At 44.6% G+C, this 19,833-nt stretch overlaps 2 protein-coding genes across 3 annotated transcripts; one reads left to right on the top strand and one right to left on the bottom strand.

Moving 5' to 3' along the window:
• The first annotated feature begins 324 nt into the window (after positions 1–324).
• On the top strand, positions 325–3,032 carry mettl23 (methyltransferase 23, arginine). The gene is made up of 5 exons (XM_084328230.1): positions 325–409; positions 1,284–1,388; positions 1,632–1,869; positions 2,270–2,354; positions 2,439–3,032. The coding sequence occupies exons 1-5, from the start codon at positions 347–349 to the stop codon at positions 2,593–2,595; spliced, it is 648 nt and encodes a 215-aa protein (XP_084184356.1). The 5' UTR covers positions 325–346; the 3' UTR covers positions 2,596–3,032.
• Positions 3,033–3,649: 617 nt separating this feature from the next.
• Positions 3,650–6,904, bottom strand: srsf2b (serine and arginine rich splicing factor 2b). 2 transcript variants are annotated; one of them, XR_014620464.1, is made up of 4 exons: positions 6,282–6,904; positions 5,459–5,750; positions 4,945–5,099; positions 3,650–4,518 (listed from the first exon to the last, which is right to left on the bottom strand). XR_014620464.1 is itself a non-coding variant. In XM_084328597.1 (3 exons), exons 1-2 carry the CDS (start codon positions 6,704–6,706, stop codon positions 5,471–5,473), a joined length of 705 nt encoding a protein of 234 aa, XP_084184723.1. In that variant the 5' UTR covers positions 6,707–6,904; the 3' UTR covers positions 3,650–4,518; positions 5,459–5,470. The 2 variants fall into 2 exon arrangements, 1 of the variants encoding a protein (XP_084184723.1); XM_084328597.1 differs by lacking the exon at positions 4,945–5,099.
• Between the last annotated feature and the right edge of the window lie 12,929 nt (positions 6,905–19,833).

Below are 19,833 nucleotides of genomic sequence, written 5' to 3'. Positions count from 1 at the left end.
CGGCTAGCTAACCTCGCAGCGGCAGCTAGTTAGCCGGTGTGCAGTCTCAACCAAACTATGTAAAAAGGGGAACCCCGCCCCCCCCCCTAGTGTCAACGGAAAGGTGATTGGGCCAGAGCTATTTGAGAGCGCAGCGTTGATTGGCTGGAATATAAGAAGACGCCTCTATGTTCCCGCCAGCCAGGTGCGGAACCAGATTCTCATTGGCTTTTCTCCACGCCGCTCTTATTCTCATTAATGGCGGCGACTACTACACTTGAGAGCATCAGCGTGGTGGTTAGTTAGCTGTGTTGTCTCTCTGCAGACTATGGACGACCACGGTAGTAGAGGTGGACAACTTATTGTTATGCATAAAGTATTCACATTTGAACAAAACGAGAACACACGGCTGACTGTCTCCATACCCGAGGTTTATTGATTTTTCTTTTCTTTCTGGCGTCAATTCATATACAGGAAATGGTTGTAATTCCTCTCTGTGGTTTGATTGATTGATTGAAAACTTTATTAACAGATTGCAGAATGGGTACAGTACAGCTCAATACATACAATTGTTAAGGGGATGCAGACCAGAGAAAGACTTTCGTCTTGTTTACATCAGGGTCCCCATTTTCAATTCATCATAACATATAAGACACACGACATACAGTACTGCTACATCTATACATTTATGACATACCAGATTTGCAAATACAGTACTGGTTGTGATACAAAAAGAGTCCAGAAAAGAGAGTATATACATTTGACGTAGAAACTGTACATTGGTCAGTGGTCACAACCCCCGACTGCGTTGACATGATAGATACAAGTTGTATTCATGGCTATCAAACTATGTCATGGCTAGATGGTTTAGCAACTCTTTGGAGGCCGATGGGTGTTCTTAAAAATAATGATCTGTATTCATGCATACAATTAATAAAACCAACGCGTTTTAGCAACATGCCTTCATCAGGGTTACATCATTGGTATTTTAATGTTGATTGATTGATTTAAAATTGTATTAACAGATTGCAGAATGGGTACAATACAGTACGGCTCAAATACACACAATTGTTAAGGGGGGATGCAGACCAGAGAAAGACTTTCGTCTTGTTTACATCAGGGTCCCCCATTTTCAATTCATCATAATATATATATGACATACAGATAGACAGTACTGCTACATGTGAATTTGTACTCGATATAGTTTTTTCCAGTTCATGAACCTTGGTTGAAGGACGAAGTTGCGACAGACATTTTGTTTCTCGTGGATAGATGGTTTTTCATAACATTGTCTCGTGTTGCAGGTCCTTGATCCACAGTATGGCATGTATGTGTGGCCTTGTGCAGTGGTGCTGGCGCAGTTCGTCTGGACACACAGGGGGCAGCTGCAGCAGAGGACAGTACTAGAGGTATGAAACCCCCCCCCCCCCCCCCATTCACGTGATAACAGGAGATTAGATTAAAATGTATTGTTTATGTATAAACTGGATATCACATATATATAAATTAGTTACTAGTACTACTGTGTGATAGTGCTAATCAGGTGTATCTGTACAGTGATACAGGTATAAAGACACTATGGTAGTAAGTCATACTGGCCAGCAGCGTAACTGCTGACGAACATTAAGACACTTCTGGTGTTTTGTTCACAGCTCGGTGCGGGTGTGAGTCTACCAGGCGTGGTCGCTGCCAAGTGTGGGGCACAGGTGATCTTATCAGACAACGCAGAGCTCCCACTTTGTCTGGACAACTGCAGGCGCAGCTGCGCCGCCAACAGCCTCCCTGATGTCTGTGTCGTGGGGCTGAGCTGGGGAGACATCTCTCCAGATGTTGTTCTCCTTCCTCCTCTGGATTTCATCCTGGGATCTGATGTTTTCTACGAACCAGAAGGTACATGTCCATTGCAATATTAACTGTAGTACTAGTTGGGTGTACATTGTGGCTTTATAACCATATTAATTTACTTTATTTGTCACGTATAAAGTACATGTACATTACAGTGAAATGCTTGGTTCTGTATGAGCCTCCTGAGAATGTGCTTCATACAGTAAACAGTATAACCGCCCAACACTATACAAAATGCAAACTTGAGATAAGATATTCCTTTATTGATACCATTGGAGGTATGGATGTAGTGCAAAATTTTTGTAATAGATCAAATATGTAGTTTTAAAGTGTCTAAAGTGAATGTTAAATGTGAGTGTTTAGCGAATGTGTGTGCAATGAATGTGGATGGGTGGGTTAGTGCTGCATTGTAGATCATAAATAACAAATGTGCACCCATTTTCAGATTTTGAGAATGTTCTTGTGACCATTGCATTTCTACTACGGAAAAACCCTAAAGCCCAGTTTTGGACAACATACCAAGAAAGAAGGTAGACTTTTATTTCAGATCTGCAAGTGGCATTTATAATTTTGAATTGGGTCTAAATTAATATTTGAATCCCATTGTATTTCAGTGCCGACTGGTCGATTGAAGCATTGCTCCACAAATGGAATTTGAGGTGTGTTGACATTCCTCTGGAAACATTCCATGCCAACAAAGCTGAGCTGGCCGGCTCAACGCTACCTGGCAGCCACACCGTACAAATGATGATGGTCACACTGAAGACGTGACGGTGGACAAACAAAGAGTCTTCTTTTGGAATGAAAGAGTATCGATTATTTTGTCCCCAACCCCCAAGGGACATCAAAACTAACACTGCAGTGTTCCATTATATTTCACAACAATCTTTTTTCTGCCGTCTCTCCCCCAAGCTTGACAAACAAGTCTGCTCCAAAAAAAATTACTCCCTGAAGCACAACTACGTTTTTCATATTCATCCATCACAAATAAATCAACATATTCGTAGACATGACAGTAATCATTCAGAATGCAGCCGCTAGACTTTTAAGTGGAACCAGGAAATGGCAGCATGTGAAATATACAATTGTAAAATAGTATTTTTTACACTGCCTTAATTTTTTTTTTTTTTACTTCTCCACTATACTATAATTCTTTATTAGGGATATCCGATATTGGCATTAAAATGTGATATCGGACAATATCGGTATAGGTAAAAAAGCCAATATAGAGTATCCCTATTCTGTATGTCTTCTAACTGTCTCCTGTCCCGACTAAAACGTTTAAATCACATCAAAAGACCCACCTTTATCTTGCTTTTAGTGCAGATCGCCTCGTTTTATTCCTGCATCTTATTTGATTGTACTATATTCGATTGACTTCATACTGTTTTGTTGGTACATGTTATACTGCAGTGCTGTGTTCTTAGTCAATGCCATGTATTCTATTGTAATGACTGGAAAGTGGCTCAACTCGTTTTTTAAATGTGCTATATAAATAAAAGTTACTTGACATTCATTCTCAGTCGGTCTCTATGGCTAGTGCTAATGCTCCTTAACGTATCTATGCACAGGAATTTTCATCTTCTGTAGACAGCTTTTTTAAACCATTTATCATAATATGCAGATTACCATTTATATCTATGCATGCCAGTCTTAAATAATGTCAATCGCTCTTGAGAGATTACTCAAGTAATGATACGTTTACAATATGCCGTTAAATACATATGTATAATGAATATCCATACTTTGTCTACAGGTTATTTCAAGCATTCATGTCGCCACAATGACAGTGTGTAGGACGTGAAGTAATAAAAACACAAGGCCCTTTAGACAAAAACGACGAATCTTTAATATGGTCTTTCACAGTGGTCTAAATACAGAATCTTTAAACAGGGGAAAGGAATGCAAATCAGGCATGACATAATCCATTTGTTCTGGTAGAATAAGGGGCAAAAAAAATAAAAAATACATCCAAATTACCACATGGAAAAATGCACCCTAAAGCAGGTGAAATGACAGCAGCCAACGGTAGGTTTAGGAGCATTCTGGAGAACAAGGTGCTGAAACATCCAAGCACTCTGCAGAGCAACACGCCACCTTAACAGCTAACCAGCAACACTCAACTGCTACTCAACTGCGCCTACTGCACAAAAAAATACAAGGAGGAAGATTAGAATCACAATGAAGAATAGACAAGACACAACGAACAGGCTAGAAAAATGTGTGCCTAGTTGTCACAACAAAAAAAACGTTTGATGTGTAAAAATGTTTCTTAAAAATATGCAATGGCCTTTCACCGACCTAAATTGTATTTAATTTAATGTTTGCTTGGGCCATTTCTGGCAAAACATTTACTCATTTCCAATGCCTGTCTCTATTTTAGCCTGACAATTTCAAATGAAAACCCAAAACATTAAAAAAAAGGTCAGAAAATGTACCCTCCATAATAAAAAACTAAGCCAGAACATATTTTTTCGAGGCCATGAGCCTATTATGGAGAGGGGGGGGGGAAAGAAACCAAAGAGAAAGAAACCAGTATCACAGCACAGAAGTCGAGCCTCTTCTAGGCAAATAAAACACAAGAGACCAAGGCGTTCTTAACGAGATACAATAGTAACCTTTCGGACCAGGAAATCATTGCTTGGGCGGGGTCCACTGTTGACGTCTTCGACATCACATCCTGAAAGTCTTCATCTGGAAAATGTCAAAAATGCAACTTAGAACAAAACAAAAACTACAGTATTAACAGACAAATGTTCCAACTTGTCTTTTTTTAACCTCTAGTAATGTGTCAAATGCTTTACAATCCCCCCAGTAGCACAACTTAAATGTGCTCCTCAATGACCCACATCGGTAGGCCACAATGATACATCCCATGTTTGAGTTCAAATTTGTCTTTCTTATTCTCTTTTTTGTGTTTTGTACAGGGGAGAGATAAGGGGGAAAAGGGACCAAAAACAAAAAACCTCAAATTGACAGTCAAGTTGAAACAAACCTCGGTTTCCCCCCCTCATGTACCATCAACCCCTCCTTACTCCGGGGGGGAGGGAGGGGGGTGGGGGGGATGAAACTTGGATGACAAAGTCAAGTTTCTGTCCAATGTCGGGCAGACAGACGTACCTTAACACCAACCCCAACACTGCCTGCCTCCAACCTGCTCCATAGCAACCCTGAACAGCAGCAGGCGGCCCCGGGGCAGCTCACACACACCTCTAACTGCTCATACTGCCTCAGCTCAAACTCCAAACTCCACTTTTGCAAACAGGATTCCGCAGCTTGGGAGGAGAGAATTCCAGATTTTGTTTACCATCAAAACCGTTTCTTTTTTTCTATTTCTTTCAAATACTTAGCTTGATATTAACTGAAAGTTAACCTGCCTTACCTATGACACAAAATCGTAATGATGAATGCACTTTTTTTTAATTTATTTATTATCACATTACCCCAATGTTATTAAAGGAAAAAAAAAAAAAGGACAACCCCTCCTGTATCCCAAACTCTAAAATAAATCAGCCTGGGAAAAGGAGAACAGGTTATGAAGACATTCCTTGGAAAAAAATCAATACAACCCCCCATGCATCACACTTCAACTCAACAGATGCATTACTTTCAAATCACTGTTGCTCAAACTCACCCTGTTGCCATCCTATGGTGATTGGTCACCGCCGTTCTCCCCCGGTGACTTAGCGGCAGGCTGCTGACTCTTGGATCTTGACCTCGAACCTCTGTTTGACTGGGGGGTGTGGCTCCTGGAGCGAGACTTGGACCTGGAGCGGGACCTTGACGGGGACTTTGCCTTCTTCCTCTGGGGGGAGCGGGACTTGGAACGGCTGTAGGAACGGGATCTGGACCGGGAGTAGCGGGACCGGCTCCTGGAACGGGACCGGCTTCTGCTGCGGGACCGGCTACGTCTCCGGCGTCTCGGGCTGTGGGGAGGGGGAAATAGCAGAATACATTCAGTGGGGGTCGAGTTTCCAACTGCTATCTCACAACTGGTCCGTGAAGGCCGCAGTTGACTCATAAGAGATAAGATGTTCCTTTGTTGATCCCCTTGGGGGGGGGGGTCGGGCTCATGGCCGCATGGGGGGAGGGGAGGTACAGGTATGGGCGGGGTAAAAGAAAAGACGGGCAATAAAGTTGTATCTAAATATAAGAAACAATATAATGAACTTTAAAATGTATAATGAACTTTAAAATGTATTAATTAAAATAAAGGGTGTTGTAAACAAAGGTGCAAAGCTTGTGATCTGATCTGGGGCATGAAACATTACAAAAACCTTAAAAATACTAGACATTTACACGATCTAGCACGCTAATGGATTAGGCGCCACACTGGAACAAAAATAGCGCGAATAGGATCTGCAATCATCTAATCTGCCAGTAAGAAGGGGCCATCGTCTGCTAACTTGGGAGCGCGAACAACTAACTTACACCATGCGGTCTACTACTACTCTTACCTCCGGGGTGGTCCCCCTCGCCGTCCTCCTCCTCCTCCTCCGCCGCCGCCGCCACCACCACCGTCCCGGCCGCCACCGTCTCGGCCTCCACCGTCGCGGCCCCCGCCGCCTCCTCCTCCGCCGCCGTGGTGGGAGTCCGGAGGCCGGCCGTACCGCGCCATTTGCACGCGCAGCTCGCGCCCGTCCAGCAGGGCCCCGTCCATGGCGTCCATCGCGTCCTCGGCGTCGCGCTTGTCGTGGAACCGCACAAAGGCGAAGCCGCGGCTCTCCTTGGTGTAGCGGTCGCGGGGGATGTACACGTCGCCCACCCGGCCGTACTTCTCGAACACCCGCCGCAGGGTCTCCGGCGAGGTGCGGTAGGTGAGGTTGTCCACTTTCAGTGAAGTCATGCCCTCGACGTCGGGCGGAGGCCTACCGTAACTCATGGTGCTTCACGACGCAGCAGCGCGAATTTTAGCTTCGAAATACCAGAATCACACGGTTGTAGTCGGTTGCACTAAGTTACTTATGGTATGGTGGCTAAAATGTCGACACGAAGGCCAACATTTGCTAATCCTATCTTGGTTTTCTCGGTCTCCGCCTCGAGGTATTTGTTGTTACCCGTTCGCTCGCTTCTTCTTTCTGCTCGCTCTGTTCGAGGGAGCGAGGTAGAGGGGGGAGGCGACAGGAAGAGGGGGGAGGGGACCAATAGGGTCCAGCTGCAGCGCCGAAGAATCCTCTCACTGGGCAAGCCTGTGGCAGCCACATATAGTACCGTACGTCTGGCGTAAAGTACGAACCTACTTTCTATAGAGGCAGCTCGGAGGTGCCATACGGTACCTGTATTCTCCCGTATTTCAACTCTCTCTCGTTGCATTTACCCATAATCCATTGCTGTATTAGACCCATGTGCCAGTATAACTTTTGTAAAGTAATGAAGCGCAAATGTAAAGTTAATCAATACACAATTAAGAATACCCTGAAGACTCTAGCAGGAGCACTCATTCAAGGGTACTACGACTATGCTTGCACCTCATGGTACCAAAGCACCTCAAAGGCACTAAAAAACAAATTACAAACATCTCAAAACAAGCTAGTCAGACTACTACTTGACCTGACTCCTAGAACCCACCTCACCCCTGCCCACTTTGACAACCTAGGATGGCTTAGAGTAGACGACAGAGTACAGCAACTTGCAATGGGCCTGGTCTACAAGATACACTATGCGACCAAGGTACCGTACATGTCAAAATACTTCCCAAAGGTCAGTGAATACCACGATCACAACACCAGAGGGAGCTCCACAAATCATGTAAAACCCAGATTCGGCTCAAACAAGGGACTAAACACGTTTCGCAATTATGCCACATCAATGTGGAACGCCCTACCTAAAGCTGTAAAGGAATGTGAATCACTACCCACTTTCAAAAACACTCTCAAAAAACACCTACGTGAGACTGCAATTCGAAACTGGCCCCTACAAATGTCCTCACCTAGTTGTACAGTAAATGACCAAGTAAGGCTTTGTCAATATTCCAATGTACAGTGTAAAATGTGTGTGTGTCCCCTACCCAACCCCCCCCCCCCCACCTCCAATGTACAGCCCTCACCCAACCCACCCAACCCCACCCCACCCAACCAACCTCCTCCAATGTACAGTTTCTACGTCAAATGTATATACACTCCTTTTCTGGACACTTTTGTATCACAAACAGTACTGTATTTGCAAATCTGATATGTCATAAATGTATAGATGTAGCAGTACTGTCTATCTGTATGTCATGTATGTCATATATGTTATGATGAATTGAAAATGGGGGACCCTGATGTAAACAAGACGAAAGTCTTTCTCTGGTCTGCATCCCCTTAACAATTGTATGTATTGAGCTGTACTGTACTGTACCCATTCTGCAATCTGTTAATAAACTTTTCAATCAATCAATCAATCAAACTATCTTTATCTATATCACATGTCAAAACTACTTTAATAAAACAAGATTTCCATTTTTCATTTCTACTCATTCATCCAAAACAAGATAGCAATTCTACTTCTGCATGCACCAGGAGAATTAAGCTCATAGCACAGATTTGGAGTTGATAGAATGGACATTGCTGTTCTTAGGAAATGTTCAGTTGCACATGGTGGAAATAATGGAAATTAACATTTCTAACATTAACATTTAGTGTATGTTTAAAGTTGATACATTGAGGCATGGTAGAATTTCACTTTATATTACAGCAGTATCCGTTTTTAACATTACAATTAGTGTCTGACACTATAGACACATGTTAAAAGTCAAAGTCAACTTTGTCATTTTCCAATTTGTGCAAGACATACAGAAAAATTCAATTATGTGCGGGGCGAAATCTCCAGTTTTTTCAAATCCCAATGTTGACAGCTATGGAAGGTGCGCTGTTTTAAGTGAGCATGTGTTATTGGATTGATTGATTGATGTATATATATATATATATATATATTTTTTTTATCTGCTTTTTCTCCCATTTTTTTCTATTTTTCTCCCATCCCAATTTCGTATAATTCTACCCTCCCCTGTCTCGAACGCTGTTAGGCCATGCCTCCCACAAGCCAGCTGCAATGTGGACGAAGCCTTGCATCACGTGTCCCCTCCGGTACATGAGGAGGCAGCCGTCGCATCTTTTCACCTGCACAGCACGATCTCTCAGCGGCGAGAGTCTGCGTGGGAGGGACACGCCGCCCTCGTCGCTTCCTGATTCTGCTGCGCAGGCGCACCAACCGACCTGTAGGAGTCGCTGTCCACAACGTCCGATCCCCACCCACCAGCTTCCCACCCCCTAACACTGCCAATTGTATTAGTATGAACGACCAGCCAAGCTGGTAGCAACGCCGAGAGCTGGGCTCGAACCCAGCATCTCCTGCATTAGTGGTGAGCCTTGCCCACTGCGCCATTTAGCCGCCCTGATTGATTGATTGATTGATTGGACATTTTATTAATGTCCGCCTTGTTTCGAACTGGTTATGCTTAGGCCCTCTTTCGAAGTCGCCCTCTTTCGAAGTCGGTTATGCTTAGAGTTTGGAATCAGGGCTGGTGGTCTATCGCCCTGCTCTAAAGATAAACTCTAAGCATAACCGACTTCAAAAGAGGGCCCAAGCATAACCAGTTCGAAACAAGGCGGACATTAATAAAATGTTCCATCAATCAATCAATCATTCCAATAACACACGCTCACTTCATTCTTAGATGGCATGCACCAACCGACAGGGACGTGCACAGGACTTTAGAGGGGCAGGTGCTCAAAGGCTGAAAAGGGCACAACACTTGTGTGTCTATATTAAGCGAGCGCGCGTAAGGGCCCTTTTCGGGCGGGGGGCCCCCTTTTTATGCTTTTTGGGGGGTTTTGGTGATCAAATATTGAATATTGAACTATAATAATCAGTGCAGGAGCTCACTTATCCTTGAAAGACACTTTTATCACTGACTTAAAAGGCCCATACATCTCCATAAATGTTCAGGGGGGAGGGAATAAGTGCTTATCCTACAGACCCCAAGAAGTGCTGTATATTCTGTATTGTTTAATATAAATGCATTTTTTATTCCAATCCCGATTTGTATTTGAGATTCCCAAATCCCATCGGACTTGACTTCTTTGTGTCCCTCAGTGAGTGTAATACCAGCATTCAACAGTGGTTTCTATCATCATCATCATCACCACCCACGCTATGCATAAAATATATACAGTAGGTCCGCGGAGAGGCACGCTGAGGAGGCCGTGCAAACTGCAATGGAATATGGGGCATCTCTCTCTCTTTACCTAATATTTTTATTCTATCCTGACATTTTTCAGTTGGAAGGGCAGTCTATATGCGTAACAGTATAAAAAAAAAAAAAAAAAAAATATTTTTTTTCAAAAAGGGCACTTTTTTGATGAGGCTCAAAAAGGCAGGTGCTCAGGCACCCCTTGGCCTCTATGTGTGCACGTGCCTGCCAACCGAGTACTTTGAGAAACTTCCGTACTTTCCGCCAATCAGCGCGCTCTCTGTGGCTGCCACAGGCTTGCCCCTTGAGAGGATTCACCGGCGCTGCAGCTGGACTCTACTCCAATAGGGTCCAGGAAGAGGGGGGAGGGGACGGGAAGCATTGAGCAATACTGCGCAAGTGCGTATTTAATCACGAAGGAAACGACAACAACAACAACTAGTTACTGTTTTCTTTATTCTGTTGATGAATACAATTGTATTGTATTGTATGTCTACCTAAAGACACACTTCTTCAATCGATATCTAAAAATCTTTTTGAAAAACTATTGTACTATTATGCACTTTAGAAGAAGAAGAAGAAGAAGTCTTTATTTGTCATGCAGATTTAACACACATGCGATGGGCGACTGATTGATTGGTTTGATTGATTGAAAACTTTATTAACAGATTGCAGAATGGGTACAATAGTACAGCTCAATACACACAATTGTTAAGGGGATACAGACCAGAGAAAGACGTTCGTCTTGTTTACATCAGGGTCCCCCATTTTCAATTCATCTGACATACAGGTAGACAGTATTGTTACATCTAGACATTTATGACATACCAGATCTACAAATATACAGTAAAAAAAAGAGTCTAAAAAAGAGAGTATACATTTGAGGGGGAAGAAACTACATTGGAGGAGGTTGGGTAGGTGGGTGGGGGGTTGGGTAGGTGGGGTGGGAAACTACATTGGGGGGGGGGGGGGGGGTTGGGTAGGCGGGGGGGGGGAACTGTACATTGGAGGGGGTTGGGTTTACAGGGGCCAGTTTCGAATTGCAGTCTCCCATTATTAGGTGCTCTTTGAGAGTGGTTTTGAAAGTGGGTAGTGATTCAATTCCTTTACAGCTGTGGGTAGGGCATTCCACATTGATGTGGCATAATTGCGAAACGTGTTTAGTCCCTTGTTTGAGCCGAATCTGGGTTTAACATGATTTGTGGAGCTCCCTCTGGTGTTGTGATCGTGGTATTCACTGACCTTTGGGAAGTATTTTGACATGTACATTGTACCTTAGTGGTGTAGTGTATCTTGTAGACCAGGCCCATTGCTGTACTCTACTGTCGTCTACTCTAAGCCATCCTAGGTTGTCAAAGTGGGCAGGGGTGAGGTGGGTTCTAGGAGTAAGGTCCAGCAGTAGTCTGATCAGTTTGTTTTGTGATGTTTGTAATTTAGTTTTTAGAGCCTTTGAGGTGCTTTGGTACCATGAGGTGCAAGCATAGTCGTAGTACCCTTGAATGAGTGCTCCTGCCAGAGTCTTCAGGGTATTCTTGTTTACCAGAGAGGAGATCCGGTACAAGAATCGTGTTCGTTTGTTGACTTTTTTGATTACATTGGATGCCATTTTGTCACAGGAACACACACACACATGCACTGAGTCGCTGATGAAATGTTCTCTGCACTTCCCGCCCCATCATCCTTCCCCCCAAGGGCAGCCGGGAGCAGACAAGGGATAGTTCAAGTTTGTTTTTATTTGTCACATATATAAGGTACATGTACTTTACAGTGATGCTTGGTTCTGTATGAGCCCCTGAGAATGTGCTTCATACAGTAAAAAAGTAAGTAAAAGAGGAATAACACTATACAATATACAAACTAAAGTACAACCGCAGTACAATCTAAGTACAATGAGTAAAAATGCAGACAATGTTGTACAGAAACTTTAAGGCAAGGTCCAAATGCAAATGAGGTATGAATGTAGTGCAAATCTCTTTAATAAATAGATCAATATAATGTAGTGTTAAAGTGTCTAAGTGAGTGTTAAGGTGTTTGTTTAAAGTGAGTGTGTGCATGAGTGTAGATGGATGGGTTGATGGTGTTACATAGAGTCATTGAGCATCCTGATGGCCTGGGGATAGAAGCTCCTTCTGAGTCTCTCTGTACTGGCCATGAGACTCCGGTAGGCGGTAGCGCTTGCCTGACCGCAGCAGTTCAAAGAGGCAGTTGTTTGGGTGAATAGAGTCTTCTCAGACATCTTGGTTTAATGTAAGGATTCGATGTTCTAGAATGTTCCGCTATGACATCATCACAAACGTTCCAGAATGTTGTGGCAGCTGTAATGTTCTAGAATGGTCCGCTATGACATCATCACAAACGTTCCAGAATGTTGTGGCAGCTGTAATGTTCTAGAATGGACCGCTATGACATCATCACGAACGTTCCAGAATGTTGTGGCAGCTGTAATGTTCTAGAATTACTGCTCTCTAGTCCTGTCTTCTGGAGCAGTAAGTTCTCACTGTAACTCCCTCTACTTGCAATGATGACAGCAACACGTTCTTAATATTACTGATTGGATTTATTTCAATCCGAACTGTGAAACACACACATGAAATACAATAAATCACAGCTCAAACAATAACAACATACATCCATATTATTTCTACTTGTCTCTTAGTGTCACATGTCTTTGCAATGTTGTTAACCAAATTAACTTAACCTACAAACACATTAAGTCCTTCAATCATTGATGCTTCGCAAGCCTTTAGTTAGCACCTTAGCTACATGGCATGGGCCTACACATAGCAACATTTACGACACCAAACGTACCTTATTGGCTGCATGCAATAAGAGAGGAAATTATGGACTTCAGCATCTTCTTTCTTGATCTTCTTTCTTGATGCTATGAACTCTTTACACGAAAGACTGTCGGTGGCCGGTGTCGTATTCGATTTATAGAGAATAATCTTCAGGACGAGGAGATTGCATTTAGAGATTTATTCAAAGGTAAGCATTCGTTAAGCATGAGTGTAACTCCATCCACGGCTGGCAGCCAACTGACTGTCAGGACCCCTTGTGCAGGTATTCATAATAGGAAGGTGCGCCTGGCGCGCCTGTCGTAAAATGAGATATTCAAAGCATGAATATTACATCCTCCTTCTTTTAAAGAAAGCTTTATAAGCTATGAACAAAATTGAAATAAAGAAAGTTGTGCATTACTCTGTAAGAGTTTCTTTGTAAACAATAACCATGTGCGTTACAGTGTCAGGACCAGGCAATGTAAACAGGTAAGATTAATATGTTAAACATAAAGATTCTTGTATCAAAGGTATTACAGTTCGTATTGTGTGCCCTCTTATTCTGGAAAGTCTGCTTTAGTATTTGAATACTTCAGCTGTGAATAAGGTATGTATTCAAGGCTTATTTGGTCGTGTGTCTCACCACTCTTACCATATGCAGCTCTTATTTGTAGAATTAGCTTGCTAACAAAATGGGAATATATCGACAAGTAAGCAAGGTAAGTAAGTCATAGATTTCAGCATACATTAATATTTTGTTACATTTAGTCAAGGATTCAACACATATAGTAAGTCATCATTTCACCACCCCTTTTTTTTTCTTTTTTTCAATGGGGTAAACAGTGTTATATTAGGGCAGCAATCCGCCTGCACCTTGTACATTTATAAGTCTAAAATGTCCCGAGGCTTCACTGCTCGGCCGGATCTGGTGTAGTATGAAGCTGAGTTCTCTTCTGAGTCCTCTGGCAGTTCAGGGTTGTTGGTCTCCGGCGGTTGATCGACGCTCTCTGGACTTGGTATACCGTCGCTGTCCTGGAAGTGTTCCTCTTTTGTGTCCCTCAAGTGCCTGCGGTTGCGGCGGTATTCGCGTCCATCTTGGGTGCGAACGTGGTATGACCGCGCAGTGTCGGCTGGTTGTATGACAACTGCTGGCCTCCAGCGTCCATATTCTTGGAGCCTGACAGATTCACCACAATGTAGTGGGGGCAGTGGTCTAGCTGACCTGTCATAGTATTTCTTCTGGTGCTGTTGTCTCTGCACTCGCTTGTCGTGTCCATCTTTGGGGCTTACTACCCCTGGCCGCAGCTGCTGGTTGGTGCTCGGGAGGGTTGAGCGTAGCCTGCGGCTCATCAACAGCTGTGCCGGCGATTTGAAGTTGTCGACTGGGGTGTTACGATACTCCAGGAGGCTTAGGTACGGGTCTCTTCCGTCTGCCTTGGCCTTGTCCATGAGTGATTTTGCCGTCTTCACAGTTCTCTCCGCTAGTCCGTTGCTTTGCGGATAATGTGGGCTTGACGTGACGTGTGTAAACTCCCACGACTTGGCGAATGCCTCGAACTCTTTAGACTTGTATTGTGGTCCGTTGTCTGAGACTATGGTCTCTGGGACGCCATGCCTGGCACAGGCTGCCTTTAGCTTGTGGACAACAGCTGCCGATGTGGTGCTGTGAAGTCTGTCTAGTTCGAAGAATCTGCTGTAATAGTCGACGGTCACAACATAGTCCTGGTTGTTCCAGTTGAAGAGTCCCTACAACCTGCCAGGGGCGGTCTGGGATACGATGAGGCATCATAGGCTCCCTGGTGTTTGATGGGCGGCGCTCTTGGCATATTGAGCACTTCTCCACGACTTGCTCTATATGTCTACCCATTCCAGGCCAGAACATGATGTCTCGTGCTCTCAGTTTGCATTTTTCCATTCCCATGTGGCCTGCATGGATCTTGATCAGCATCTCTCCTCTGAGGCTGGTAGGGATGACTATTTTCTCCCCTTTGAAAATGATTCCATTAGTTTTGGATAGTTCATCTCGGTGATTCCAGTATTCAGTGATGTTCTGGGGGCATTGTTTTCTTTCCTCAGGCCATCCCTCCAGGATAGCCTGGCTGAGCAGCTTTAGCTGTGTGTCATTGTCTGTTGTTTCTCTGATCTCCTGTAGCCTGTCGTCGTGCACAGGTAAGCTGTTGTATACCATGTGTACCTGAAGGTCCATCCCTTCACTGAGACCGTCGTCGTGAGAGGTGAGTGATTTCCTGGACAGCGTGTCGGCGACTGGGATGTCTTTCCCAGGGCGGTGCACGATCGTGAAGTTGTACTTGTGTAGTTGTAGTATCATCAGTATGGCGACCGTAGGCATATTGGTGGAATCGTTTGAATCCATAAAGGACTGCGTACATCTCCTTTTCGATTTGTGCGTAGTTGACCTCGCTGTCCGTGAGTGATCTGGATGCGTAGCTAATGGGCCTTCCTTCCTGCATCAGCACAGCACCCAGACCATACTTTGATGCGTCCACTTGCAAGCTGAGCTCCTTATCTGGGTCAAAGTAAGTGAGGACTGGCCTCGGTTCACTGGTAAGTATGTCTTTCATCTTTTGGAATGCAGCGTCGTGCTGCGCGTCCCACAGGAACTCATTTGATTGTTTAAGCAGCTGTCTCATGGGTGCGTTGATCTCGGAGAGGCTCGGGACGAATTTTGCCAGATAGTTGACCATACCTAGCACGTCTCCAGTTCTGCACGGCTCTTTGGCGCCTCCATCTCCTTGATGGCAGCTATCTTGCCTGGGTCAGGCTTCATGCCGTCAGCTGAAAGGACGTGCCCGAAGTAGCTCACTTCGGTGGCTCCGATGGTGCACTTGTCTGCGTTGAGCCGAACGCCTCTCTCCCGTGATCTCACCAACATTGCATGTAGGTTCTTATCGTGTTCCTCTCTGGTCGCGCCATATACAAGGATGTCGTCTACTATAGCTGCTACTCCGTTCAGTCCCTCGTATGTCTCGTCGATTTTCCGTTGGAACTCGTCCTGGGCAGAAGCGAGCCCAAATGGTAATCGTAGGAATCTCTATCGTCCAAACGGTGTGTTGAACGTCGTCAGCTTCGATGATTCTGTGGAGAGCTTGATGGACCAGTATCCCGACCTTGCATCCAGTACGCTGAAATAGCGTGCGCCTGTTAGTCTGGGTGTGATGTCCTCTAGTGTCGGCAGAGGGTAGTGCGGGCGCTTGATAGCCTTGTTTAGCTCCTTAGGGTCCAAACATAGTCTGAGCTTGCCTGTGCGTGGTTTCTCAACAATGACCAGTGCACTGACCCACTCCGTTGGTTCGATGACTCTAGCGATGATCTGTGTGTCTTCCATACTCTGTAGCTCCTTCTTTAGTCGGCCACGCAGGGCGATCGGTGTCCTTCTCAGTGGGCAGACTACTGGCGTGGCGTCTGGGTCTATATGGATGTGACACTCTCCTGGGAATAGTCCTATCCCTTTAAACACGTCGTGGTATTCTTCCATGATGGTCTGTTTATCTGTGTATGCATTTACTGACAACACTAGTTTAATGAGGTCCATATTCAGGCATGCCTGTAAACCTAGAACTGGGGGTGCCTGAGTGTCTACTATGTAAAAGTCTAACAACATGTCACGCTCTTTGTATTTACACTTTAACGTGCATGTGCCCTTTACCACTAGCTTCTCTCCACCATATCCTGTCAGTCTGCGTGAAGTACTGTAGGCTGTATTTTGCGTTTATCTTGTAAACTGTGATACTCTCTCAAAGGAATTACATTTACTTGTGCACCTGTGTCTAGCTTAAATTTAAGCTCTGTGCCCTGTTTTCCTACTTGTATGTCTGCGAACGCTTGTTCTGTTGCATCAAACCGTCTGTCTGTCACAGTGTCTACATACAGTTCGTCTGACTCTTCTCCTGACTCAGAGCGCATGCTAATCTCGTGTACTGACTTTTTCTGGAAACTACCGGCCCTGCAGACTTTGGCAAAGTGGTTCCATTTTCCACACTTCGTGCATTGTTTCCCCCTAGCTACACAGTTATCTCCTTTCTTGTGAGCTCTACCCCCACAGTATCCACAGTTCTTACGTGTGTCTGTGTCGCTCGCTCTGTTCGCTCTCTCTGTCCCCTCTGTTCTGGGGCGGTATTTCTGTGCGCTATACTTCTGTTCATGTCTGTGCACCTCGTGCACGAGCTGCTCCTGCGCGCTGCTCGTGGCGCCAGTAAAGCTCTTTATCTGTGATTGTGCTAGCTCGTGGGCTCTAGCTATATCTACCGCTTTGTCTAACGACAAGTCTGATCCAACGTTTAATAGTTTCTCTCTTACTTTTGCTGAGTGTATGCCAAACACTATGCGGTCTCTAACCATCTCATCAGCACATATGCACAGTCCTTCACGAGTAGTTTCAATGCAGTGACAAATTGTTCAAATGACTCGCTAGGTTGCTGGGTTTTTTCATGGAATTTGTACCTAGCGAAAATCGTGTTCCTCCTTGGAAGTACGTATGCTTCGAAATTGTCATAGTAGCTCTTCAATACCTTTGCTTCATCTGCACTGAGAGTCCATGTGTTGTGAATGTCTCTCCCTTTTTCTCCGCTCCACAGTAGCAGGTAGCTACATTTCTCGTCCTCTCCTTTCTTCTTGAGTGGGCCCGAAAAACATTAGCTCTGCGTGCTGCCTGAACTTCTTCCATTCTCCCGGTAAGTCCAGAGAATCCCAATTCATCCGTGGCGATGGGACTCCGTTGATATCCATGTTCATCCTGCTTCTGACACCATGTCGTATTCGATTTATAGAGAATAATCTTCAGGACGAGGAGATTGCATTTAGAGATTTATTCAAAGGTAAGCATTCGTTGAGCATGAGTGTAACTCCATCCACGGCTGGCAGCCAACTGACTGTCAGGACCCCTTGTGCAGGTATTCATAATAGGAAGGTGCACCTGGCGCGCCTGTTGTAAAATGAGATATTCAAAGCATGAATATTACAGCCGGAACTGCCACTTAAGGATGTGCGAGGTTCTAGAATGTTCAGCTATGACATCATCATCACACACGTGCCAGAATGTTCTGGCGGAACTAATGTTCTAGAATGTTCCTAACAATAGTCCGTGGGTGAATTATGTACCATTACAATCGCTACACTAGCAGCCTTTAGGTAGGAACCAAAACCTGGTAGGAACCAAACTTAAACTGAACACAGAGGCAGTTACAGTTATTATCTTAGCCTTGGCCCTGCAACGCTTGGTATAAATGTCCTGGAGAGTGGGAAGCCCACCTCCAATTGTGCGTTTGGCCGATCGGGCCACTCTCTGTAGTCTGCTGCAGTCGTGTGCGGTGCTATTCCCAAAGCAGGAAGTGATGTTACCAGTCAGGATGCTCTCTATTGTGCACGAGTAGAAGTTCTTAAGGATCTTCTGACTCACTTTTTTTTCTTGATCAACTTTTTCTCCTTTTTTCTGTGATTTTTTTCTCCCCGTCCCAATTTACCTCTTGTGCCAATTCTCCCTCCCCTGTCCTGATCGTTGCTCGCATATGCCCCCCACTGGCCGGTTGTAGGGAGGATAGAAGCCTTGCATCACATGTCCCCTCCGATACATGTGGAGGCAGCCTGTCAGCCGGATTCGAACCCGGTGTCTCTTGCGTTGGTGACGAGCGCAATGTCCGCTGCGCCACCCAGACGCCCCCTTCTGACTCACTTTGAACTTCCTTAGGTGCCTAAGAAAGTAGAGGCGCTGCGGTGCCTTACACTGTCAATGTGTGTGGTCCATGTCAAGTCCTTGAATATGTGGACTCCGAGGTACTTAAAACTGTTCACTCTCTCGACCGGTGCCCTGTTGATGCTGAGGGGGGTGTAGTCCCTGGCCCCGACATCCTAAAATCCACAATCATCTCTTTCGTTTAGCTGACGTTCAGGGAGAGGCAATTCTCCCGGCACCACAGCGCCAGGTTCTCTCCCAGGTAGGCTGTGCCCGGGGACCAATCCAAGGGCTTCTGTCCGTCTTCGTCAGGGACGCGACAGCGTTAGCAATCTGTTGTGCATGTTTTTCCATTGGGTTTATCTTATTGGGAGGGGAAACCCTTGCGAGCATGGGGGAGAACATGCAAACTTCACACAGAAAGGCCCGGGAGATACCCCATCTGGGTAACTGGTAACACAGCAACCTGGTCCCCAAGCGGGAATCGAACCCAGGACCTTCTTAGCTGTGAGGCGACAGTGTTAACCACTACACCACCACCACTAAAAAAAAGCTAAATAGTATATTATGCTGTATTGTATTATGAATTAATTATGAGTAGGTATTATTGTATTGTATTATGAATTCATACGGCGTATATATTGTTATATTGTATTATGAATTTGATTCGGGTTTTTATTGTTGTTTTAATTGTCTGTATGACATGTAAATGTTGTGAGTGTATAAGTCTGTAACTGTATTTTATGTGTTATGGACCCCAGGAAGAATAGCCCCAGCACTGCTGTGGCTAATGGGGATCCAAATAAACTTAAACTACCACTTTGCTATTAAGTAATACACTGTGCCTATATTACTACCTACTGTGCTAATATGTCTATATATACTATGCACTCAAGAGTGTAGCACTCAAGTTCAACACTATTTGACGAACAATATCACTTACCCTTAGCTGCCAGAGTTGTACCCTTTCTGCTGACTTGTACAGAACTTGTAAATTGCTTTGGATGAAAGTGTCAGCTAAATGTAAATATAAAAGGTGATCAGACGCACATTGCAGTATACCCGAATGTCCTGAATATCATACCTTAAAGGAACACTCCAACATTTTGGGAAATTAGCTTATTTAACATCTTTCTTGGAGTTTGACAAGAAGATACATACCTTTGTTGTCTCTGTGCGTGCATTAGGCATCGGGAACGCCTGCACCGTTAGCCTAGCTTAGCGTCAATCACTGGAAGTAGGTTACACATTTAGCCTAGTTCCCAACAGTCACGACAGTCATTTATTAATTTATAGATATTTATTTAATAGTCATTTATCGATTAGGGTGAAGTCCAGCAGGATCCACCAGAAGTCTAGAAAGTAGAAAG

Source organism: Notolepis coatsorum (genome assembly GCF_963971535.1).
Source record: "Notolepis coatsorum genome assembly, chromosome: 14".
In the NCBI taxonomy this organism is placed as follows: domain Eukaryota; kingdom Metazoa; phylum Chordata; class Actinopteri; order Aulopiformes; family Paralepididae; genus Notolepis; species Notolepis coatsorum.
The sequence above is the reverse complement of the archived record's forward strand: the minus strand, read 5'-3'. Positions and strand labels throughout refer to the sequence as shown.